The sequence below is a fragment of the Mustela putorius genome, unplaced genomic scaffold, assembly GCF_011764305.1.
Source record: "Mustela putorius furo isolate JIRA1106 unplaced genomic scaffold, ASM1176430v1.1 tig00003863_pilon_pilon_pilon, whole genome shotgun sequence".
Classification (NCBI taxonomy): Eukaryota; Metazoa; Chordata; class Mammalia; order Carnivora; family Mustelidae; genus Mustela; species Mustela putorius.
In genome coordinates, this window is record NW_025422015.1 from 25,085,372 (window position 1) to 25,112,228 (window position 26,857).

Sequence of the window (26,857 nt, forward strand, 5' to 3'; positions counted from 1 at the left end):
GTTTTCTATTTTTGCTTCTACAGTACACCCCAGAGGGAAATTTTAAAAAGTTAGTGTGGGAACTGAAACTCTACGGTTTCTCAATGTTTGTGTTCATCCATTGAGCCTTAAGTTAGCATTTATGAAAACATTCAAGTACAGTCCTAAGATGCTCTCGGGGCAAAAAGAGCACTCTTGGAATGGAGGTCACTTACGTGATGCAGCTCTTCTGATTATGTTTAAAAGGAAGGTTTCGTTGGAGGAGTATCCTTGGGTGATTGTATTTGCTAAGAGGAAGTTGAATTAATTGTCTGCCAACAGAGAAGAATTTGTATGTTGTTCTTTTCCTCACCATTGGCCAGTATGGCATTTTACAGCTGATCAGGTGTGTGTGTGTGTTTGTTTGTTTGTTTAAATAACAGCTGGATTGGCAGCACCAGAAATGGAATAGCTTGGCCTAAGCTAGAGTAATATGATTCGGTATTTTACTTTGCTCTAGTATAGGGAACCACTAATTCCACTAGAACTACCTTAAATTAATGTAGGCTTAGGAGAGCTAGTAATTAATGGATGGGTCTCTGGTGTTATTTTATTTTATATTATATCCTCAAATTATAGATGTCTAAACCTCTTGTGAACAAAAACACCAATCTCAACATTTGAGGTGATGCTACTGTTCTCTTTTGCCTTTTTGTCTCCCGGGACCTCAATTTCTTTTATCATATTTGGATGGTTTGTGAAGCTACTTGGGAAGACAGAAAATAAATATAACCCCATTTTCTGTAAAACTCTGTCCTTCCCTCTGTTGTCCTGTCTTCCTGAATCTTAGACTTTTCAGTGTAAGGTTTGTTATTCTCTTCTCTCACGGGGATTCTTTTTCCTTTCTGTAAACTCAGTTTCTTAACTTTTTTCCCTCATGTTTTATGCTTTCATACCATTTTGGTTTTCTTTTCCTTTATTTGTTATGGGCTTCTAAGAGAGGCACTGTTTTCAAAAACAAGTAGATAGATTTTTGGTTTAGATAATACTCTGTAAATAAGAAAAAGTAGGAACATAGATTTACTTTGCTATTTCCCGTTTCTGTAATCCCTGCAACAGTCTTCTCAAACAGTATTTTTTATGATAGCTAAAATACTTATCTCTTCGGGCCTCACATTTTCATCGGTAGAATGGTAGACAGGAGGCATGGATGGTTGGGGTGGGTAATGTCAGAGCCAGGCAGCAAAATCAGGTCTCTGGCTTCAGAGCACAAATTCTTAAGCCATTTCACAGCTAGGAATATGCTTTTATTTGGGTGACAGTGGGGGATATGCTATGCTTTCCTTTTGAACCTTTTATGACGTGTCTTCTAGTGTAGTCAGGAACTTTTGTGGTTTTTGTACTTTGATAAAGGAAGCAACTTCCTTGATTTGTCAGCTGAGTTGCTCCTGTAACTTGATTCCCCTTGAACCTGAGAACTCAGTTGAGGAATTTTGCTCAACCTGAATTCTTCTCTAATTGATCATTACCTGCTAATTGCCTTTTCAGGAATAGTTGTTATTATCTCTTTGAATGTTGACTCAAATAGAGACAGTTCTTATAATATGTTAAAATAAATTTTTGCTCTCTTCTGACATACTGTGATTATGAAGTAGAGTATTTTGACTTTGAAAAAATATATTTATATGGAAATATAGAGCACTGAACAGGCTTTCACTACCAACTATAAGTTCTGGCCTTCTATTATTAACAGGGCTCAGTATATCCAGACAACAGGCTGGAATTGTTAGTATGATATTTAGCCGTTAGACAGTTTCCAGAGAGCGCAGGCTGTACTACCTTCTCTTACCTTCCACCGTTCTTTCCAATTTGGGTTTTTTTGAAAAGGCAAGTGATTACAAAATTGGCTACAGGACAAAGACTCCTTTACTTTTTGGGATAATGTAACTCTGATTATTCTCTTAAAGTTGCTTTTCATTTTAGCAACTACTTCTCAAAACATTTCAGTACCACAGTACATAAAAGCTAGGTAGGTTGGAGAGCTAGGGGGTAAGTGCCAGGATTTCAGAAATTCGACAAATCTAAGAGGAGATCTTAAACTTAGATCTGTGGTTCTTTACAGTTGTTGGTAAACATGTGTGTGTATGTGTGTTTCTGGGGAAAGTATTCTATGTTTACATGAGATTTCAAAAATAATGAAGAAAGTAAGAAAAGAAGGTTAGAGAGGAATAGAAGGAAAGAGCTGAGAAGGAGGGTTGATACACTGGGACATGAGGGGTTGGGTAGGTTGTAAACAGAAAGCTTGAGAAAGGTTCAAGCATCTGCGAATTGGAAGATTTTAAGTATATTACTCCATAACATTGTCATCTCATTTTTTATCTCTGAAAATGTTCTTTTCCTACATTTTCCAGTTTGATTTTACCTACTATTTGATGGAAAAAGGAATGAATCTATCTGAAGGGACAAATAATAAGGACTTTAGCATGTCATGTAGATAATCTCACTTAGTCCTGAGAGCAGACTGCAACAGTTGAAGGATTTAAAGAAATGGAAACTAAGACTGAGAAAAGTTCAATTATTTGCCCAAACTAGACGATGGGAAAGAGGTAAGGAAAACCGGACTCCTGAAAGACCCTGGGGAGAAAACCCAGCAGATTGTGAAATCAACCTCTTCTGAAGAGGGGGCAGGTGGTATTCAGTAACACGTCTATTAATCCTCCTGCGCAGGTTTTCTATGGCCTGCAGAGGAAAGTGAAAGTTCTGGTGGTCAAAGAAAGTGTCAGGTAGATTCCTGCTTTTACTTTCTAAGATGTTGTAGGGGAAGGAGATTAAACTGTAGCACAGTGTTTGGTCCAGTTCCTAAATCTTAACATGTAGCAGGTAAACTCTCTACTCTGCCAAGAATTGTGCTAATTTTACATGAAACCTTCTTTTTAGTGTTTTGTGTTGTCTGAAAGTTTTAGCCGCTGTCCTATTTTCAGATGTCAGTTGGATACCTAGAACAAATACAAAGATGTTCTTCTCAGGATTACAAGAAACTTTATTCCTGCAGAATATATAAATGAAACAGTTTCATATTTTGCCAGGGCAATGGAAGGGACATTCTGGGGACAGAAATTTGTTGAAAATTGCATTCTGCTCAGATGCAAAGTCAGTAGTTTTGTATTGAAGTTTGAGAGACAAGTTTATTTTTCCCACCCTCATATTTTGTAATAGGTGTTTCATTCTTATGGAAACAAGTTATGTGACATAGGGAGTGAATTCCATTAGAAGAGAGGCATAATCTTAAGAAATAATAGGATGTGAAAGTTAGAGAATTAATAACAGACCATGCAAAAAAGTGAGAGCACCTATCTTGGCCTTACCAAAGTAACCTTCTAGGGGAATTGTCAAGATTGAGAACATTGTTTAAGATCATTTCAGGTTCTCTGTTTTTTTTCTTCTTTGTTTTATATTTGAATTAAAGCCAACACAGTTACCATTTTTGAGATTCTTCCTTTTTTTGGCCTTCAATTCAATTCACCAAAAGTTTACAGCTACAAAAATCCCTCTGTTAGGTACAATGTGGGAAACGAAAGTTCTTGATCTTGAAAAGCTTACACTGGGGCTGGACAGATGCACAGATAGATACTGTTTATTTGGTATATAAGAATGCATTATAGAAGTGCTAAGGATATGCAGAACAGGAAATAACAATAAAGAGTTGTCAGATTTTTTTCATAAAGACATTCAGTTTCATACCGATGCTCTGGACATTGTTCTAGATTTTTAGATGAACAAGATACATGAATTCTGAATTTTTTGTGGAGTTTTTCACTCAAGTAAACAAATTCAGTAAGTGGCAAGTGCTGTGAAGGAGATAACAAAGAATGACATGTTAGAAAGAATCTTAGAAGGGAGTGCCTTGGGTGGTTTGGCAATTGAGTGTCTAACTCTTGGTTTGGGATCAGAGCATGATCTCAGGGCCTTGAGGTGCAGCCCTCAGTTGGGCTCTCCACACAGAGCATGGAGCCTGCTTAAGATTCTCTCTCCCTCTGACCCTCACTCCCCTGCTGATGTGCTCGCTCTCTCTCTCTCTCTCTCTCTCTCTCAAAAAGGAAAAAAAAAGTATCTTAGAAGGAACTACTTTAGTTAACAAGCCATGGAGCTCTTCACCAATAAGCGGCATTTATGCCAAGACCTGAACGATAAAAATAATCCAGTGGAGGGGAGAGTACTCCAACCTGAGACAGGCATAAGCATGGATTTTTAATGGGCAGAAGGAAGCCTGGAGCATGTTGAGTGAGAGAAGAAAGGAGAAGGAGATAGCATGAGAGGAAGGCAGGGACCAGATTATATTGAAGCTGATAGGCTAGAGTGCAGAGTTTGGATTTAATTCTCATTGCACTGCACAGCTGAAAAGAGATTAATTGTATGTTTTGAGAAAATTGGATCTGGGTGTCTATAGAAAGCTATTGTAGGACTGCTAGTAGGGAGCCATGAAAGGAGTAGGGAGTCATGAAACCTGTTGGGAGTGGTTCTAGTCGTCCCCCTGAGAGATGAGAGGAGTTGGATTAACTAGTGTAGATGAAGAGAAGTGGATGAATTGAGCACATGGTTTGGACGTAGAGACCAAAGAAACTGCTAGTGGGTTATAAGAGGAACCTGAAGGTCAGGGAAAAATCAAACTGATTCCTAGGTTCTTAATTTTAGTCACTTGGTATATTATGTTGCCACCTAATCAGAGGTAGAAAAATGGGGTGAGGAGAAGAAACTTCAATAAAGGAAATGAAGCTGAAACATGAAAAAGTGGACAGTGACATTGTCTTTAGCACAAAGGTAACAGCAGCAGAAATGCTTAAGAGACATTAATTTTACAACAAAGAAATCACCCCAGATGAGCTGGGACCTCAAAACACAATTTCAGTTGTCACTGTTCTCTTTATCCAGAGATCCTGTTTACTTTTTCTTAAGCTGTCTAGGCACAAAACTATGCTACTGTATAGCATCTCTGATTTTTTTCGTACCAATGGTTTCTGGCATGTTCTTTGTTCCTACTAGGAAAATCTCACTCAATGCCAAGAAGTAACTGTTTTGCACAGTGTGTTGGTGCTTTGGTAGCTATTCATAATGGTCCTTAGAACACACAAAAATTCTTATTAAGATAGACTATTACTTAAGCCTTTGGATTCTGGAGCTATATCTGGATAATTGGTCTGGATTTCTTAGTCTACATAATCATATAAACTATTCCCTATAATAAATCTCTTTCTGTGTATTTATGTGTGTGGTGTGTCCTGTTGGTTGTGTTTCTCTGATGAAGCCTGACTGTTACAATAGAATCTTTATATTTATATTGATATACAAAAATTCAGCATTTTTTGATTTTCATTCTCTGTCATCCCAGTGAAGACTTTCATTTCAGAGTACATCTTTATACCCTGCAGAGACTGAGCGAAGTAGACGTAATATAAATAAAATCACTGATAATGTTCTCATTAGATCATAAAGATAAAAAGGATTATGTATATTAATATTTAGTGGTTCTCCACATGTGGTCCTGGGTTTCTAAGACCCTTTTTGGGGTCAGCATGGTCAAAACTATTGTCATAATAGCAGTAAGATATTGTCTTTCCCTTTTTTCTCCAATTTTCTCATGGGTATATGGTCAAATTTCCCAGAGGCTACATGATATCTGATATTACAACAGATTGAGTGGATAAGTAAAAACAGGAACCTAGCTGTCTTCTATTAAGTCAGACATGAAAGAGATTTGCAAAAACGTAAAACAATGCTCTTTTCATTTTTAAAAATGATTATTTATTTATTTCATAGAGAAAGAGTATGAGCCAGGGGGTGGGGAGTGCAGAGGGAGAGGGAGAAGCAGATTCCCCAGTGAGCAGGGAGCCTGATGTGGGACTCAGTCCCAGGACTCTGAGATCATGGCCTAAGCTGAAGGCAAATTTTTTTTTAAATTTTACTTATTTATTTGACACACAGAGATCACAAGTAGGCAGAGAAGCAGGCAGAGGAAGCAGGCTCCCTGCCGAGCAGAGAGCCTGATGCGGGGCTCGATCCCAGGACCCTGAGATCATGACCTGCGCCGAAGGCAGAGGCTTAACCCACTGAGCCACCCAGGCACCCCTGAAGGCAGATTTTTAACCAACTGAGCCATCCAGGCGCCTCTCTTCGTATTACTTTTTGTTTGTTTTAGAAAATATAGTAGTTTTTATAAAAACATGTTATTCAGATGAACATATAATGGATTTATTGTTGCCAATCCTAAAAGAATTAATAAGCCTTTTAAAGTTTCTCAGCTTGGATTTCTATTATGGTCAGGATTGAGGGTTAGAACTCATAGAAATAAAAGCTCTCTGAAAATGTCCTCAATAATTTTTAAGAGTATAAAAGTGGTCCTGAGACTAAAACATTACAGAACCTTTGCTCTCATAGAAGGTTTTTCATATACACAAGAGTGGCTCTTGTAAAAATGTTAAGAATGTACTTCCAAATATTATACTCTTTCATCGAACGATTCTGTCTGAAAGTACCACAAACCAGTTCCAGTTGTATTTTTTGCTGTTGTTTTGACATCTTCTGATAATTTCCCTCACATAAAGGTAAAGTTGTCACTGCCTTGTCATATGTTCCTATAACTGAGAGCTGATGTCTGTCTCCTCATTTATTCAGTCATCCAGATGACCAACTAATAGCTACTTACTGAACTTCTAACATGTAAGGTCCTCCTTCGGTGCTATACCTGTTTTCAGATCATTGCTTTTGCAGCTCCAAACCCACCCCTTATTACCTGCTCTGTGGTAGTGGAGGTTGACCATTGAAATGTTTCTCCTTTGTAGCTAGTGCAGCTTTAACACCATGCAGTTTGTCCTGCAGTGTGTTGTCCTTTGTCCATAGGGGGTGCTGAAGGGATTTTAGCAGGAAGGTGCTTCTACTCCTTTGAATTGGGATTCTATGTTAGTTCTTTTCATGCTAATATTGAAGAGCTGGCAGTGGCCCAGTGATGTGCACAGCTCATACAGCCCCTTAGTGTGCTTCTGGCCCCAGCCCAGGCCTGCTGACCTCGCCGTGGGCCTCCCTACATGCGCACAGCCCATCTCTGGCCTCATGGCACCCTGATGCATGGGAGTCTTTCCTGCTCATGGACCAGCTCTGGCCTGAGTGGCCCAGCAACCTCCTTCATCATCCAGTGGGCTGCAAAGCTACATCTTCTCTAAGGAGATCTGCTTCTCAGCAGCCTTCCTCCCCTTGCTACATCTGTCCTTTCTGTACTGTTGTGGTTACACGTTAGGATTCTCTTTATAACTTAAGAGTTTCTCTTCTCATAGTTTATGATTCTTATATTACACTTTCACTGTTAGATTTTCTGTATGGCTTCTCTCTGCTGATGGGACTCTGAATAAATTAGGCGCTTTCTATCACTCTTCTGAGGGGGATAAACAATACCTGTATAAATTATTGAAAATTTGTACAAAAGCAGTGCATAATTAAGGGCCAGAACCAGGAAGGCAGACAGTGTATCAAAGAGCTTCAAGGCAGGGAAAGCTCAATAAGGATGGGGAGCTGAGGAAGATCAATGGGCAAGAGCTGGCAAGGGAGGAGCTGAAAGAGGCTTTCTTACGGAGGGCTGAGCCCGTTCTGGAGAAGAAACTGGCATGGTGTGTGGGGAGAGTAGCGAGGGCTCTGTCAGACGGGAGAGATCAGAGGTGGTACGATGGCAGAGATCATGGAAGGTCGTCCGTACCAGGCTGAGAAGTAGACATTCCTTTCAGTTTTAGTTAACAGGGCACCTTCAGTGAATTCTAAATAAGAATCAACTTAACAAAAATATTATGTTAGTGTATTAAAGGATATATAAATAAAGGGTTTTAAAGTATGGAAACCTATTTATCATTCATTATTTTCTGTGCAGTTAATTCCATTTCCTGTGTTATTATGTTATTCCTAGAAGTATATCTTAAAGATAAGATTTTCATTAATACATAAAATCCATAGGACATGGTTTACTTATTCAGATATTAGACTATGGCATTTTTGAATATGGGACTTGTTTTCTTGGTTATTCTTTTTAAATAAAAACTGCTATTTAGTTTACTCACTGCCCCCCTCTTTTAATGAATGTTAATAAGGAATGGTATTTGTATTGTGTTTTTTTGAAAGCCAAGGTGCTGTTAATCTGTAGGATACAAATAGGATTTATTTTTAAAAGGCAAATACCTATGTTCGTTTATTAAGTATTTATTATTATTTATTTGAGGTTACTTACATAAGATAGTCTTCACGCAGTCTCTCTTTTTTTAAAGTACAAATCTATTGCATGTTCATTATGGAACATTCAGTGAATGCACATGAAAATAAGAAAAAGAGATGACAATTAATGGTCCCTTTTGATAATACAATTAACTCTTTGTTATATATTCTTTTTTTCTTGTCATATGTGCATGTGTATGTGTACCTTTATGAATACACACATTTACCAAATTGTATTTAGTTTATATATATGGTTTTTCAAAATGGGTATAATATTTTACAACCTGCTTATTTTACTTAACATATTGTGAATATCTTCCACCAAGTGGTTTTAGTTATTTGTTTTTAATGACTGCAGAATTATTCATCAAATTGGTTTACCATAATCTTACATTGCCTGTTATTGGACATCTAAAATACTTTTGTTTTTCTTTGTTTTATTTTTTATTTTATACTTCTTAAAAGATTTTACGTTTAATTAATCTCTGCACCCAGCAGTGGGACTCAAACCCATAACCCTAAGATCAAGATCAAGTGCTGTACCTACTGAGCCAGCCAGGTGTCCCTGTTTTTCTGTTTTGAATAATGTCATGATGAGATGGACATCCTTTTTTAAGCTATATCTTTGTATGTATCCAGATTGTTTATCTAGTTTACATCCTTTGGTTTGGAGGATCAAATCCTCCAAATTGTGAGAGCATCTATTTCTTTTCAGGTTTTTGATTCTCATTGTCAGAATGCTCTCCAGAAAAGTTACACTTCTTAAAAAATATTATCATAAGCCTAATACTTTTTCTTTTATGACTTAAATGATATATTTGATACCTCTGTTGCTCCGGAGACCATAAGGAATATTTGTAAGGCCGCATTAAAGAAATCACATTGATTGAAAGTTACTACATAATGCATGTTTGGCACAGATGTTTCATTATTAAGTCTTGAGATAGGTAAATCACAACTAAATAGAACTGAACTCTTATTAGAAACCTGAGGGATTAGTTAGCTGGTGACAGAACTATAGCAAGTAAGCTTAAATTAGGACATAAAAGTGAGGGAAATGTATACCGTAGAATTTCCTGACTCTAAGTGTTACAGCCAGTTATTCTGGGAGACTGTAGGAGTAATTTTTAGAAGTTGATAAGAATAGCATAGTATTCTCTATGTTTGGGATGATGAAAGTAAATCTTATGTCAAATAGGCAGCTACCTTCGTGGTGCCTGCTGGGTAAATTGCCACTGTATGAAATCAGCTGGCAGAAGTGTTTGGTTGGCTTTTTGGTGCTAGTGCTTGCTTCTTCCTTTCTGGAGCCATGCAATAAATGCATATTATTTGATAACACTCAGAAAATGTAGCAATAATAAGATTGTATTGAAAGAAGTTCATTTAGCTTAAACATTCTATAGAAATGAAATAGCAGCACTTTTTTTTTTTTTAATTAACTTGTATTGAAATGCTGGAGTAGTTTGAGCAAGCTTTTATTTTGTGACTTTTGTCTTTTCTAATGATCCAATTGGTAATTCCTACAAATTAATATACTTTGCTCATCCCATTTCCTTAATAAGAAAATTATCATAGCTTAAAAGTGCAACTGGATGAAAATTGCTAAATGGTCTTAATGGCAAGTATCACACTATGTAATTAAGATGCTTGACAAAGCATTTTTTTGCCAAAGTTTATTTTATAATGGAAAAAAATAACTATTTGAAAGCCCATAAGTCAATTAAAGAACAGTACCTTGAAATTGACAGTCAGAAGCCATAATTGATAAAGACTTGTAAGAATAATTTAAACTCACTACTGCCATAACATATCACTGAAAACAACAACAACAACAACAACAACAACAACAAACAACAACAAACAAATCTGTCTGGCAGTGAAGAAATAAGTCACAGGTTTGTGAAGAAGCTGAGGTCCAATAACAGTAAGTAACTTGTCTAAAATTTTAGGCCTGGTCATTGGTCAGCTCTGCTTTGGTGAGTCTGAAAGACATCCTGGCAAATCAGACATGGACCTCAGAATGTGAGTATAACCAAGAATAGAGACATCCTGCTTGTATAAATTGGGTTGGGATCCAGGATATCCTGTTTAAAAAAAAAAAAAAAAAGATGTAATTTCTCCAAAAATATACATGACCAATTTATTCTATTACTCTGCCTGCAATCTGTGAGAATGAGGAAGAAATAAAAAAAGACAATTTCAGGTTACAAGAGAAGATGAATACAGAGAAAAATCAAGTGGAAGTAATATCAGTAACCACCACTATAGTAAACGTATTCTGCACTTTGCCTGGTAACTGGTAGTGTTATCATAGGAAATCTTTACATAAGTTCTGAGCTCTAGAATGGGAATTCATCAGATTTGAAATTTCAGTTTCTTAAGTAGTAAAAGTCCTCTTATCTGCCATGATTGAACTTGCTTTGGGGGTATATCGAACTAGTTAGACTGCTAATCAATGAATATTTAGTGTATAATGTGAAAGTGACTACCTTTTAAGGAGGGAACAGGTTTGATTGGTCAGGAAGAGAGGTCCGGGTGTAATCCTTCTAACAGTGGATTCTGTAATTCTACACCTAATATGTTCTGGTTAAAATTACATCCTAGGGGGACCGTTCAGTAAAATTTTGCAGTCTACATTAAGTGTGACAAATAGGTATATTGACATTTTTGTGATATGCATCTTTCTTAAAATCCACAGTGATGTGAGAAAATCTGGTGGTTTTTTCTGCAGAGGTCCTTGGACTAATAGCAGCAGCTGATGTTCAAGCCCCATGTTTGTACTTATCACTAAGACTGTGTGTTTGACGGTGGAACTGTGAGGTGCTGTGAGGTTGGCACTTCTTATGTCCTATGAGAGACAACCAAGAAATATTTATTAAATCAAAGGTAATGGAGTTAGACTAGTGTTTTCAAGGCAGGTTTCTTGCAGCTCCGAGGGGCTTAATGGAAGGACTGTGGCAGAATTGGGACCAGCGGCCATGGTGGTTAGCTGGTAGCTTAGTGGGCAAGACTTAAAGAAGTAGGCGAATCCACCACGTGTCAGATTCTTAGATCTAAAAAATTGACATTTTCAACTTCTCTCCTCAACAGGTACACTGCAAAGTATCCTTATTCCTAAACTTAAGATCAGAGTGGTTAGTCACCCAGGTCATGTAAATGATGATCTTGGGATCTGAAATAAGAAAGGATTGTGTCGACACTTAGTTAAGCCTGCAAGACTAGTATGATAGGGAAAGGGAAGGATGCTCCCTCTATGGAAGCCAGGCTGAAAAGGTATTGCACCCATTTATTTGCATGTTTGATTATGAAAGACCTTTGTTTAGTTAGGCTACAGGTTTGGGATTGGGATTTGAACCAGACTCTACCTACTCTATTTGACTTTAAATAAGTTACTAATTGTACTTCAGTTTACTAGTTTGTAAAACAGGTTGTTTCAGAGAGCAAACAAATTGATACGTATAACGTATTTTGAACAATATCTGTTACTTACTAAAAATTGAGTTCACCCACTTGTTTGATATTTTTCTATGGTTCTGTTCCAGAAAATAGCCCTTTTGAGTTAAATATAATGCAGAAAATGGATTCGTATTATTTTTAGCATTTTTTCCTGTTATTAGAGATTCCTTTTGTTTATCTGTCTATTTAGCCTCTATTATATGTAATGTCATTTCAGGTTCCTATATGATAGTGGACTCTTCAGATCATGACCCTGGAGAAAAAGCCAGACTTCAGCTGCCTACGATGAAGGAGAACGACACTCACTGTATTGATTTCAGTTACCTGTTATATAGCCAGAAAGGGTTGAATCCTGGCACTTTGAACATATTGGTTAGGGTGAATAAAGGACCTCTTGCCAATCCAATTTGGAATGTGACTGGATTCACAGGTAGAGATTGGCTTCGAGCAGAGCTAGCAGTGAGCACCTTTTGGCCCAATGAATATCAGGTAATCATCTATGCTTTTCTGGTTTATGCTTTCATGTCATTGGATCTCACTGTGTATGTAATAGAGGTAAATACTAGCAACTTGGAACAGAGATCATCTCTTCCGCCCTCCTTTTGCCCTGTTCTTGAGGAAATGTTTAAAACATTGGCACACAACCTTCAAAGTAGTGAGACTCTTTCCACATATCGAAAAACAGTAGTTTTAGGTTTGAAATTTGTTGGTTGCTTGACTAAGAGCTGCTTATTGACAGATTCATTTTCTTGTCTCTGTTCAGGAAGAAAAAGTCCTTTTTATTTGAGTGCATTATTCAGACTGAATTTGTTTGCTGACTTCTGACAATAACATTTGAAACTAAACATGAAATAGTGTTTCATGAATTATATTATCCAAGGGGGAGGCATTTTGAATAATTATTTAAATTTTTATCAGTACATGTAGTTTCGAAATAAGCAGACAAAAAAGGAAAAGTTGTCCACATGTCTTCGTTTTTTTTCCCCAGAAATACTTCATTTTATTATAATTAAACTGGACAATGCGTAATATATCTACTTTATATTTTGCGAGGCTGATTTTATATGGTCTAACAAAAATACGATCATTTGCCGGTTTGGATAATTGTTCAAAATCCTCCCTATAAGGTTCAGTAGAACTATCCACCCAATATCGCCTTATGCCACTTTGCTTTTACTAAAGTGAAGTTTTAGTAAACTATTATGCTAACCGAAAGAAATCTAAAAAGGATTACCACTTTTCTAAGAAAAGTGAAAAGCTAAAGTAGTGGGCAGACTTTGTTTTGTAGCCAGCCATTATGGAAGCAGCCAGCACACAGCCCAGCTGCAAGGGGGGCCCCGCCAAGCTCCTTCTCCAGGAACTACATTCAATGTCTTAGCATCAGGCTACCGTAGCTTTGAACTGTGTGAGCATCTGTGCTTTATCTGCATTTATTTTGTGCATCTGTAAGCAAGATGTGTCCTAAGGTATCAAAAAAGGCAAAAAGTAATTTTTGGGTCTGGAATGCTCAAAAATTTTCCATATAAATTAATGTAATTGCTTCTTTTTCTGTTTAGGTTTATGAAAAGTTTCATAAGGACCCCATACTTTCAGTAGCAGGGAAAACCTGTCCCTGGACACAGAAAAATAAAATTACCTCTTTTGAATGTTCACTTTTGCCTTAGGTCTTGGGATTTAAAACTTGTCTATTTATAATTTGTTACAGAACCTAATGAGAATGTATAATGTAAAAGTATATTTTATTGTGGCCATTGGGTAATTTATAAGCTAAGAAAATTCATTTATACTTTTTTTAAAAAAATGAACAATTTCTTCAGGTGGACCTTGTCTTTATTCCTGGGGGAGGAAACACAATACATTGTCTTAATTGCTTTGTCATGAATTGATTTTTCTATTTTATTAAAAGGTCTCTTACTTCATAGTTATCGTTCCACAGGTAAGGTTCTTTGTTCAGGCTTATGTGTCTATTGAAATTGTAGTGGATTTTCTTCAGGTACTGCTTGATTCTGTTATTCCTGAGCTGAAGGATGTTGTTCTTCAGTGTAGGAAAGCTATCTGCTCTTCCAGGGCCCCCAGCTCTGGGAGGGCAGCACGTGGCAGGTAGGTGGCTGGAAGTGTATGAAACTAATGCTAAGGCACTGGAAGCAAGATCATTGGGCTCATCTCTGACAACAATGGGTCGTCATTTGCTGGTTCACCCTCACAATCCACTGTCCTTTCAGTGACTTCACTAGAACCTATTATTGGAGCTTATTACTGAAAAGAAAAAGCTCTGATGTAACAAAAGAAAACTGTCAGCAGGTTCAGCCTCCTTAAAATAAATTTAAACCCAAATAACAAATTAGCAAAATTGTTAAAAATTTGATTTCTGGAGTCAGATTGCCTGTATTCAACACTGCTATTTGCTATCTGTATAGATTGTTTTTAAGGAATCAGATTGTTAGTTATATCTTTAAAGAAAAACATAGAAGTGGATTTTGATAAATCCAACAAATAATCTATCTAGGGAACATGCTAATATGCCTTCACGACTAAGAAATAGCGTACATATAATTAATTACCTTTTCTTATTTTTTGCAAGATCTATCTTTGAGTCATTGATATTTTAATAACATTTTCTTATGGCACACGCTTCTGCAATATTAATTTTAATGTTGAGTGACACTGTTATGGACTTCATGCTTCTTTGTTCAGTCTCCTTTTGCATGACAAAGCTCCCTAGGGTTATGTGTACCTATGGTGTTTTAAGTAAGCAGGGCAAAAAGTACGTGTGCAAGTTTTAACCTGGCCAGGGAGATCTTTTTGGAGATGTCTTATCAGAGAAAAAGATTACTATTTAACTTGGAACCTGTGGGTAAACATTTCTTTCTTGCAGATTGAAATTTGAGCAATAGATCATTACTTAAGTGATTAATTGCTTTACTTCCACATCTTTTTTCCTTAACCCGCAAAACTTAACAATCAATGAAAACAAAAAACAGAGTAGAATAATTTTTATTCATGTGCTTCGTGCTCAGTAGATTACTTGATTGATGATTACATTGATTCTGTCCTTTAGGTAACTAGTTGTACCTGTGTATCAGTTATTAGAAACACCAGCATAATATAAACTATATTTATGTAAGACTTTTTGCTATTAGGAAATAGCATGAAAAACTTTTGACTGTTGCTTAATGCAGAATCTTTATGGATTTTTAAAAACTAAAATGTAGGCATCACATTGTGCTATGTATATTAGAGGCCTACTACCTACTTTTTAATTCCTAGAGAAACACTGCATTTTTAAAAATTTTTCCAAGACTATAGATTAAGTAAGTTGTGATATGCATAGAAACTATTCTTCCTGGTTCCACAGTTTATTCAACTTCAATACTCCAGAGATTTTACACTCTCTGAAACTTCTTTTAAGTTGTTTTTTTAAAAAATTTTCTCATTTTTTGGGACGCCTGGGTGGCTCAGTTGGTTAAGCAGCTGCCTTCGGCTCAGGTAATGATCCCAGTGTCCTGGGATCGAGTCCCACATCGGGCTCCTTGCTCAGCAGGGAGCCTGCTTCTCCCTCTGCCTGCCAATATGTCTGCCTGTGCTCGCTCCCTCTCTCTCTCTGATAAATGAATAAAATCTTAAAAAAAAAAAAAGTTCTCTCTTCCCTTTAAAAAAAATATATTTTTTTTCTCATTTTTGGATTCCCTTTTCTTTCATACTACCAGTGGAAAATCCTGTCTTTTTTTGCCTGAGCCATTAGTTACCTGACCATCCCTCCAGTACATTCCTTATCATCCACTTCAACAACAACAACAACAATCAAAAAGAAAATTATCCCAGGGTGCTATTACTTTTAATTAGTATAGGATAATTTATATATAAATATCATACTCCTAGAAGTGGATTTTAAAAAAAAACCTCTCTTTAAGCTAGCTTCCCCCCCCCCCCTTTTTCCTTTTTCTGTTGAAAAATCTTAAACAGATGTTGTTTATCTTTGGTGTGATTTACCCTCCCTAGAAACTTCAACTAGCTAGATGCCTAAACAAAAGATGCCCAAACAAGAAATTAAGTATCTTGTGGACTGTTTAATAATGAGGAGATACCAATTTTTAACCTCAAGAAAGTTGAACTCTTATTTGAAAAAGAAAAAAAAAACTATGTATGAAATCATGAAATAGAGGCCAACTTATGAATTTTGGTTACTTGTTAGATCAGTATTAGACTTATGGACTTTGGAGCCATTTCTTCCTGGGTGAATGTTGACTCTGTTATTTAGCAGTTGTACAGCCTGTAGCTTTTCTTTTGAGTACAGTTTCCTTATCTGATAAATCAATAATACGTATCTTATATACATATTGTGGTTAGAAAGGTATCTGACATAAAGCATGTGTTTACCATAAAGTTAGATTAACATGATGGGTAGATAAAACATTGGCAAAATCTATTGGGTTTAATATATGCTCAGCATTTTCTTCTGTTTCTCTGCATTTTCTTTTTCTGTCTTGAAAACATGCCATTTTTGTTTGTTCACCTTTTTTTCCTCAAGACTTTTTTCTTTTTTCTTTTTTTTTTTTTTCATAAACCCCATGTCCCCACACATGCACAGCTTACCCTGTTATCACCATCCCCACCAGTAGGACATTTATTACAATGGATGAGCCTAAACTGACAAGTAGTAATCACTCAAATTCATAGTAATTTTATTTTAGGGTTTACTTTGATGATGTGCAGTCTAAGAGTTTGTACAAGTATATAATAACATGTATCCATCATTGTTGTGTCATAGAGGATTTTCACTGCCCTAAAAATTCTCTGTGCTTTGCCTATTCATCTGCCTTCCTCCATGTCATTCTTTTTGGGTTTTGTGTTTATTTATTTATTTTTAAATTTTTGTTTATTTATTTCAGAGACAGAGAACACTTGAGCAGGGGCTGGGGGTATGGTAGAGGGAGGGAGGCAGGGAGCCCACCACAGGGTTTGATCCCAGGACCCTAGGGGTTGTGTGTGTGTGTGTGTGTTTAATTTATTTATTTGAGAAAGATAGCACAGGAGCAGGGGGAAGGGCAAAGGTCGAAGGAGAAGCCGACTCTCCGCTGAGCAGGAAGCCAGTTGTAGGACTGGATCCCTGAGCCAAAGACAGACGCTAAACCAGTTGAGCCACCCAGGTGCCCGTAGGTTTTGTGTTTATTAAAATGTCTTCTGGACTGCCTGGGTGGCTCAGTTGGTTAAGTGTCTGACTTTGGCTCAGGTCATGATCTCAAGGTTGTGGGATCGAGCCCCACCTTGTGCTCCATGCTTAGCAGGGAATCTACTTCTCCCTATCCCCACCCTTGTGCTCTCTCTCCCTCTCTCAAATAAATAAAAATAAATTATCCACTTATTCGACAGCTTATTAATGTGAGGTTACACCTTCCTAGACCCTGGGGACATATAGGCAAGTCCCTTTTCTCCGGAAGCTTACATTCTAGTGAGCACTGGAGGAGATAAAAATGTAAATCAGATGTGGGGTCTGCCATTAGGGGGCCTAGTTCAGATGGGAAATGTGAGATACACAGAGATGGAACTTCAGACAATATAGCATTTGTTAAATGACTTATGACAGATAAGTGTAAAATATTGTGGAGAAAATGAAAACAAAAGATAGATTTGTTTCCAAAGTAAATTAAGGCATAAATAGAACTCTAATAGTTGTCTCTTGATTCCTATATTTCTAGATTAGTATACTTTTCACTGTACCACGTTGTTTTTCTTAAAAATACAGTAATTTGGAGCCAACATTTTCTACAATGAAAGAGAACAAGCAAGTGTAAATTTTGTTTATGATATAAGTGTTGTAATGATATAAGGAACTGTTTCTTACCTGTGTCTTCAGAGCAATAAATGTCTTTTCAGTTCAGTATACTAATTATAGGAAGTATATCATATATTTTTTTTATTTGCCATGGTTACAAATTGCTAATTCTACCTATTTTTATAGGCCTCAAGTGAGTACTGTAAAATTTCAAATTGATCACCAAATAGAAGTAAAAAGAAAAAAAATACCCAAAACATTATGAGGCATTATCTCAGTGTTAAATTTCAACTGAAGATCAACACACCTCTAAAAGTGTAATTTTCTCCAGTCTGGAAATCTGACCTGTCTTGTATGCATAAAACTCAGTTCTGCTTTGGGATTAAATCCATTAGTTTCTTACTGAACAGTGAGGTTGTTACTAAATGAGGCAGGCAGACATAACTTCAAAACTATTAGTGGAAACCTAATCTGCTGTTTTCCATTAACTGGGTGCACATCATTAATCACAAAAATGATGCATGATGAAAACTACAGGGGTTTGGCCAGAAACTGGAAAGTGATAATATAGCACAATGTTTCTTTTTTTCTTTTTTTTCTTTTTTTGGTTTCCTAATTCACTGAGAAACGAACACTGAACCTTTGCAGCCGTTTCCTTCTTAACGTTTCCTCTTGGCTTGAAAAAATATAAGATTGGACGGGCATGGGATTTTCTGGTTTTTGTCTCCTTTTTAAAGCTTTATGTTAACACATATTGCACTGATACTTTGGCAATGGAATGACTGTTACACTCCAGAGATACTGCTGGCTTTGGATCTAAGAAGATTAGGACTTAAACCAAGTGACTGTTTACTTAAGTAAAAAAACCTCTCAAAGATTGATCTTTGGGGATGGGGCTGAAGTAGGAGAATGCTCATGAACCAGCCATGCAAAGAGGCAGGCAAAAAGCTCTTGGAATATTGCCAATTTGTATTACTCCTCATTTGGCCATGTAGGATTCCACTGAAGAAAGCAGGGTGGCAAGGTTTTTCTTTCCTAGATGTATTAGTTTGCTTGGCTGCCATAACAAAGTACTATAGACTGGGTGGCTTAAGCCACAGAAAAGGACTTCTCTCATGATGGGAAGTCTAAAGACCAAGCTGCTGGCCGTTTTTGGCTCCTGGTCAGAGCTACCTCCTGGCTTGTAGATGGCCACCATCTCACTGTGTTCTCACATGTTGGAAAGAGACAGCTTTTCTTCTTCCTGTAAGGGCACCAGGCCCATTAGGTGAGGGTCCCATATTATTCCATTTAACCTTAATTAACTCCCAAAGGCCTTATCGCTAGATACAGTGACATTGGGGATTTGGGCTTTAGCATAAATTTTGGGGGAAAAGAATTCAGTCCATAGGACTAGATGTATATTACACTTATAACTTTTTTATTTATAAGCATTATAAATGATCCAACTCATCATCTTCTGTAACAATGTTGCAGTTATTATCTGTTCAGTCTTCATTCTCCTCTCTTTCTTGCACACTGGCAGGACTCCCTCCCAACTTACTTGCTGTCCTAGCTTCCTTTGCAGGTGGGAGTGGCCATATGACAGGCTCTGGTCAAAGAACTATGAGGCAAGATCTGTTGGGGGACTTCTGGGAAAGATGTTTGACCCTGATAAAAAAGAGAGAGACCTGTTCTTGCCTGAGAGCATGATACTTGGCACTACTGCATTGTTGTAACTATGAGGAAGGTGATAAGCCTAGGGTAACAGAACAAAGTAAGGAAAAGAGGTCAGCGTCCTACCTCAGGCAAAATAATGATGACAATAATATTTAAGATAAAAACTATTTTTAAATAACTTTTAGATGAGTATTCTCTGACACAGACAAGAGCATCCAAATATGCCCTGTCATATCATTCTTGGCTTTCAAGCAGTCCTACCTATAATCCATGGCATTTGTGGATAGCACCTGTGAGCCATATGGTAGAATTAAAAGAACACATATCTGTCTATGAATGAAACAGTTTTTTAGTCCAGGCGTACAGAGAAGACAGACCTATATACTTGAAAATGTCAAGAGGGCTGTAAGGCAATGAGTCAATGACTGGAGGGAGTAGAAAGAAAAGAAAGAAGGAAAGATCATTTGTTGGGTGTCTACCATGTCTTAGACACTGGGCTGGATAATTCCATGTCTTTCTTCTTCAGTTTGATTTAATATTTGATCACATGCTAAATGAATATTCCTTATCTTCATACATGGAGTGAGTTGCTGGTTATGTAGAGGTCAAAATCATCCCCCCCCCCTTTTTTCCTCTTTACCAATTTAATCTTGCCATTAAAAGTTTGGACTTTAGCCACATCAGTGACTTCTGAATTTAATCACAACTGGATAGGCTTCTTCTTCTTCTTAAGGCAACTGTAATTGCCTAACATAGTCACTTGGGCTCATTTTTACATTGTCTAAATAAATACCTTCTGTTTGATAGGCTATTAACAAAGCAGCCTTTTGGTGCTGATGTTTAATCTTAATGACTTCCTATTTGTTTCATTTAAAGTACTCCAAATGGGTTTGGAAAAAATTCCCATGTTATTATAGTCATTGTTTTTGTAAAACTTATAACCCTCTGAGGATGACTTCTCCCTCCATCCTGACGGTGATTTGCTTTTACTATAAAACATCTGCTTTACTTTTCCTTTAGATTCTGTAATTGATTCATTGATGAAACTTATAGTTTGTAAATAAATGTAAACAAAGGAAGAAGAGAGTCCTGCTTGTTAACACAATAATTACTGCAAATAGAGGACAGAGGTCTCTTGTTATTTTACTAAATCATACCTGTTTTTATTTAGAGTAAGCGGGAGCTGTCAAGTGCCCCTTCACTAATTCTTTTGAGAACTATTTCCATGAAATTAATTCACTTCTTTTTTACTAGTGGATTGAAAAATAATGAGCAGTAAGGAGAGTTAGGCAGTGTTTGTTCAATGTATGACTTTTTTTTTTTTTTTCTTTACAAGTTTGGTTCATGCAAGGAGGCTGGGGAAGACAGATGTTCCAAAGAGTAGCAGAACGGGCGCCAGTTCTCTGCTGGCTCACTCCCTTGCACTCAACCCAGCTCCTTGGGTCTGCATTAACACACATCTGCTTCCTTATTTTCCACACCTCTTTATTAATTATTTAGCATGCATTTAATGGGTTCATCTTCGTGTACCAAGATTAAAAAAAAAATGTATTCCACTGGGGCAGGATTTCTGCTTAAACAGGAAAAAAAAAATGCTAGTTTTTCTAATCAGCTAAATGACGTTTCTGACAATGCTGTGCCATTTATTAATGTGGTACCATTTCATATAAGAAAAAGCACAGGAAACAATTAAAAAAAATTCTTGCTGCAGTTATTTTGTCTTCTGACTTTGATACTTAATTGTAAGTCGTCATTTTGGGGGGGGTGCTTTCAAGTTTCTGTACAACTTGAATTTTTGTGTGACCTCTTTGTCCATTTCCATTTCAAAGACTACCCCCCCCCCCAGTTTTAGGGTGCATGCAGTATGTGAACAAAATTGTTGGCTCTTCACAGGAAAAACAAAACCGAGTGACATTATGTTTTTATTTAAAATTTAACGTGTATGCTGTGGGGATTTGTTTTTATTCTTAGAGCATAATGGAAAAATAAAAGGATATAATTATCTATTTTAGTATGAGTTTTTTCAATGGAGAGAGTGTAGGAAGGAAATATAAGGGAAATGTAAGACATAGAGTTTTTTATCTATTTTATGATTCCTTTAGATGATATTACATAGAATCTATTCTGTTGTTAGTAACACAAGTTGGAATATAAAGGGCAACAAACTGGATTCTGTAAATTAAAACACCTACTTATGAAATCTAGTGGAAAATTTGTGATTAATTTTAGTTGTTTTCATTTTCAAAAGGTGTTTTTAAAGCTGTCATTATAAAAGTAGCTGCTGCATGTTATTTCTGCATTTAGTTATATAAATAACCATTGTGCACACCACTGGAATTCCCTGATGAGATTTAGATTCTTAATATTCTTTGAATGATCTTTTAAAAAATCATTCTCCTCAGCAATAAATTCTTCTGGAAGCAGTAAATCAATTCTCATTTAATGTTTAAAAATAAGGTCTGTAGTCATAAATTTATACCAAGTAATAATTCAGTAAAGTAATAATGAATGGAAAATTTCTAGCACTTAAAGATCAAAGTTTAGTTCAGACCTAAACATCTTTAGATCCTGGTATTTTGCAACAACAGCACAAATATAATACTTGGAAACAGATACAATGATTCTCCATGTTAATATTTATTAAAAAAAAACACTAAGTCCACTTATCCCCGTAAATACCAGGGTGAATTTCTTTGTTGTTGTTGTTATTTGTTTATTTTTTGATTGCTGTTCTTCTTTTTCTGTTATGTTTTTTTCGTTTCATGTTTTTCTCCCTTCTCTCGGTGGAAGGGGAATTGTAAGCAGACAATAAGCACATAACCAAGTAATTTTATTTATATATATAACATTAAGAATTCTGACATGCAACATGAGAATTAAGTCTTACTTTTTTTTTTTTTTTTAATGTTAGTGTAATATGGGGTGGGGGCCCTTTTATATACTGGGTTAAAGTTTAAACTAGATGTCATTTGGCCTGTGTTCAGTTCCACATCCAGTGGTCAACACCTCCTTGTTCTCTGAGTGACTATTTTTTGGGACCTTTTGAGTTTCAGTCTCTGCAATATGGGATGCTAGCTAGTCTACCTGTGTTTGATGAGGTTCAAAGGAGGTCGTGAAGCGGTGGAAGTAGTCTATTTAAAGCTCATATTTACAAATGAAAAACTGGAATTAAAGCTAGTAAAGTAAAAAAGAAAAAGACTTTAAAGAATTTGGGAGTCAGTCACAGCATAAGGGAGTGGGATATTCAGGCCTGAAGAAGATCTGGAGCCCGAAGTAGCCATGAGGACAATAGCAACTTTGACTTTCTCTGTGAAGGTCCACAGTGAACAACTCCTTTCATTATCCACCCAGCACTGTTCTGGCTGCTGGGACATGCAGCATCCTGAAATCTGGAAGTTCCTGTTCTCCCAGAATTCTAGTCTTGGGATGGAGGGTGGTGGGAAGGATAAGTAAATAAACAAGAAAAGGATTAAAATGCAAGAAGCACTTTGCAGGTAATTAAGGTAGAGTAGTAGGACAGTTAGGTCTTAAAAACCACCTTGGACCAGGTAGTTCAGGAAGAGTGAGTTGTTTGAGAAGGTGACCTTCACCAGGAGATCTGAATGACAAAAAGGACCTAGGCCCACTAAGATCAGAAAAAATGCACCAGAGACAGAGAAAACAGCTAAATGAAGGTCTTTAAATCTGGTAGGAGATTGGCATAGTGAAGGGACAATGACAGGTCTGGGGCTCAAAGGGATCCTTTTTAAAGATGGGAAGCTTTGGGGGTGCCTGGGTGGCTCAGTGGGTTAAAGCCTCTGCCTTCGGCTCCAGTCATGATACCAGGGTCCTGGGATCAAGCCCCACATTGGGGGGGGGTGTCTCTGCTCAGCAGGGAGCCTGCTCGCCCCCCCGCCCCCCCCCGCCCCCGACCTGCCTTTCTGCCTACTTGTGATCTCTATCAAATAAATAAATAAAATCTTAAAAAAAAAAAAAGATGGAAGCTTTGTAATCTAAGGGAAAGAGTCTGAACACTTTATGAAGATTGTCATCAAGGGATTCTATTTATTCACTTGGGTCTCATCTTATCCATGTTCCAAATGTATATTCTTCTTTAGTCTTTTCAGTGCTTTCTCTCCAGTCACAGCTCCTATTGTTTTCCATCTTGATAATGGTAGTGTTTTCCTGACTCTTTTATAAATCAGTTACTTTTCTTGGTATGCTGATTTGCTGGTGTTGCATTCCTCAGATTTGGCCATTGTTTCCTTGAAAGTCAAAATGATTGGCCATCATTTGAGGTCCTTCATAATTTAGCTTCAGTCAACTGCTTCAATCTCTGTACCATTACTATTTTTTTCTTGACACCATCTGCTTTAGTTAGTTGCAAATTGCGCTAGCTGTGCTTTGGACCAATTGGGCAGTTGGTGTGTGCGTGAATTTGCGCACAGTATATCCACCTTCTAAAGTGCCTTTTTAAATTCCTTTCCCTTGCTACCGAGATGCCTTTGCTAGGCACTTCAGTTCTCATGTCTGTGTTGCTTATATTGCTGATTAGACATTTAGCTTGTAATATTTCAGATAATTTTGTGTCTTGTGCCTCCAAGTGGACTGTAGATCCTCTTTGAAAGGGGACTGGGTATGACATGAAGCCAGTGTAATATTTACATGGTGCTTTGTATTTTATAAAATAGTTTGACAAACTGAAAAAAAAAATCAGCCTTACAATAATAAGAGGTCAATGGGAAGAGTATAATGATTTTTATTTTAGGGATAAGGACTGATAGATGATATAAGTGACTTATTTAAGGTCATCTTACTAGCTGGAATTGACTTACGTCCCCCTAAGGATAAATTCTAGTATCTCTCTCTAGTGTGCCAGGCTGTTTGTTGATAATGACTTTCTAGTTTTGGCATCAAAAGAAAATTGGCTTGCTGATGAAATACTAAGTGATGGAATGAGTAGGGTTATAATTTTTTCACCTTCATGTAGTTTTTCAGGAGACATATTCTTTTTTTTGTTTTCTTCTTTTCATTTAATTTCCTTTCCTTTTTTTTTTTTTTTTAAGAGAGCATAAGAGCGAGAGTGAGGGAGAGGCAGAGGGAAAGGGAGAGAAAAAATATCTCTATGTGGGGCTCCATTTCGGGACCCTGAGATCATGATGTGAATTAAAATCCAGAGTTAGGTGCTCAACCGACTGAGCCACCCAGGCACCCTAGGAGATATTTTCTTAATATTATTTGTTAATATTTCTTTAAAAAATAAGTATTTTTATGGTTTGTTCAAGATTTGGTTGGATGAAGTAAGCTTAATACTTAAGGGAGCATGTCAGAACTGGATTTCAGTTCATTTTCACAACGAACAAAGTATTTATTGAGTTTGTTACTACCGGCTAAATTTGGGGAAAAAGCAAACAAGTATGAAAATAATTTCATACTTTTGTTTAGGGAATATAAAGTTCACCAAGGAGATTGGCCATGTGTTTATAAGTGTTTGTGGTAACTGATGATAAATTGGATTTTTTACATGATTATTTCAAAACTTATGTATGTTTAGAAATGCTGTGATGAAATAATAGGGGGAAAAAAGCACGTCTTTTGAAGGAGATGAGCCATCCGTAATGACTGTCTTGTATTGTTATTTAATTAAATGTCCAATGGAGGGAAGAAAACAAATTAATGGAACTCCAAAAAGGAAGCAACACATGGGTTCTTTGGGCAAAAGCCGAGCTGTATTTAGGTATATAAAGGCAGGAGTAAAAGGAGGTTTAGTTTTCCAGTTACAAGGCCCAGATAGCGCCCTCAGCTGTTCTGAAATGAGAATGATCACAGTGCGAGAGGACAGACACATTTGTCTGGGTTTTGAAATTGGGAGGAATGGTAGATTATGTTGAATAGGTTAGATCCTAATACTGAGAAGTCTCCAAATCCAGGTCAAGGGATTTATTTACTTTACTTTGATTCCTAACTGCCTGTGGCTCACTCAGAAGATTCTCTTAGCAAGAACAGTGTGGTAAGTCAGGATTTTTAAAAGTCATTCTTTTAAGACAGAGTTCAGCAGGTCAAAAATGGGCCTTGACTTAGGGCCTCTGACCACCCCCACATGTATTCTCCATGTCCCATCTGTTCAAACTAGACTCTTGAAGTTGGGACATTTGACAGTTTGGAGGATGACCTGTGGGGGGCAAGGCATAGTTACTTAGTTCCCTTTCTGCTAGGTAGAGATTGATTTGTTATGAAAGGTAATCAGGTTTTGGCAGACAGACTAACATTAGGAAAGAAAAAAGTCTATTCAAGGATTCTGCCTTTGTCAAAAGAATTGCTAAATTTGGTTCATTTAAGCTTATTCTTTCTGCTGGGATCGCTGGGGAACTTTCCCTTATTATAAAGGATGAAGGGTGTCCAGATGATGCTCTTCTCTTCCATCTGCCCGTTAAACCCTTAATCTCCTACACCTGGGTGGCTTCTAATCCTTTATTTGCTTTCTTTCCCAGTGCTTCCAAGTTCCATGTCATGTGTGGCAAGTAAGTTCCCTTGTGCCATAAAAGGGCATTCTATGCCCCAAGATCTCCGGGATAATAAAGTGAGTTGCTGTTCACAAATGAACTTACCAGTTTTAATGCAACCCACTTAGTGAATGGCATTCACTCACCATACAGCCAGGAGTGCCCTATTGATTGGCGGTAGGAAGCTCCCTGTTCACGTTGAGAGTTCCTTTTGCTGGGTTCCTAGACTGAGAGTTGTCCCTGTGCTGCCTTTGTGATGCTGCGATGCCACCAAAGGCCTTTCTCCTTTTTCATATCGCCGTTTACCTCTCAGTTTGGAGCCAGTTGAGTTATTTAGTCGCTGGCCTGACTGGGAAGGCACAGAACTTCGAAATGAGTTTGTTTTTGGATCTTAGTCAGGGTTCTTTTTGGAAAAGGGTCAAGCAAAGAAGACAGGAGGCAAAGTTACCAACTCTTTCTTAATTATCACTGTATTAACTGAAATTCAGTGGGATGCCTTGTCAGGAGGTTATGCCCTGCATTGAATTTCAGCCTTGAACCCCACGTAGTTCAGAGAGCTCTCGGGATGCAGAAACATGCCTCTCACCTCAGCCTTGTAAACCTTCCTTGCAAACCATCTCCACACTCAGTGGGATCATGTGTGTCTATCAGCCACCTTAGGGAATAATTGGGAATCAGAAAGAAAAGCACAGTCTGCTTCCTCTGTTCTCCAAGTAAAAGCCTCGAAAGGTAAAGCTTGGTGTCTGTTAGGCCAAGACAAGGTATAGCTCACTAAGCTTGAGGGAAAAAAAAATAAAGAGAGGGAAAGAAAAAGAAAAAAGGTGTTCATTTTTTAGTACCTTTGCATCTTTGATTAGCTATCATATAAATGGATTACTTTGGTTTGTAGAATCAGAGACTGGAACTTTTTCTTTTATATTTTTCATCTTATAACCCTTACTAAAAAGACAGTGGATAAAAGAGATTACCTACGCTTAAATTTGTGATCTGATTGCCCAGAGAGAGTGAACTGGTATTAATCTGAGAATGGGAAATTGTCCGTTAAAATTGTGTTTATTGAATTTGAGAAGAAGAAGAAATTAAAAAATTATGAATATTTTAATTTGGAGGGAATCATTTGGAAAATATGCAATAGAAAGACATTTGTGCTTTTTATGGTAACCAGATTACACAAAAATGCTTTAATTCCTGAGTATTAATATAGTTCTATTCTTCAGCAATATAAAGTGGTTAGGCCTATAAAGATTAACCAGAGCTTCTGATGTAACAGATTTTGGAGGCA

At 37.1% G+C, this 26,857-nt stretch overlaps 1 protein-coding gene across 7 annotated transcripts in view; it reads left to right on the top strand.

Annotated features, from left to right (window-relative positions):
• Window positions 1–26,857, top strand: part of PTPRK (protein tyrosine phosphatase receptor type K) — a 563,647-nt gene that overhangs the window by 188,176 nt on the left and 348,614 nt on the right. For all 7 annotated transcript variants that reach the window (XM_013063592.2, XM_004740175.3, XM_004740177.3 and 4 more), the window contains exon 3: window positions 11,879–12,150. In XM_013063592.2, coding sequence (XP_012919046.1) covers window positions 11,879–12,150 — 272 coding nt within the window. The remainder of the gene's footprint in view (window positions 1–11,878; window positions 12,151–26,857) is intronic.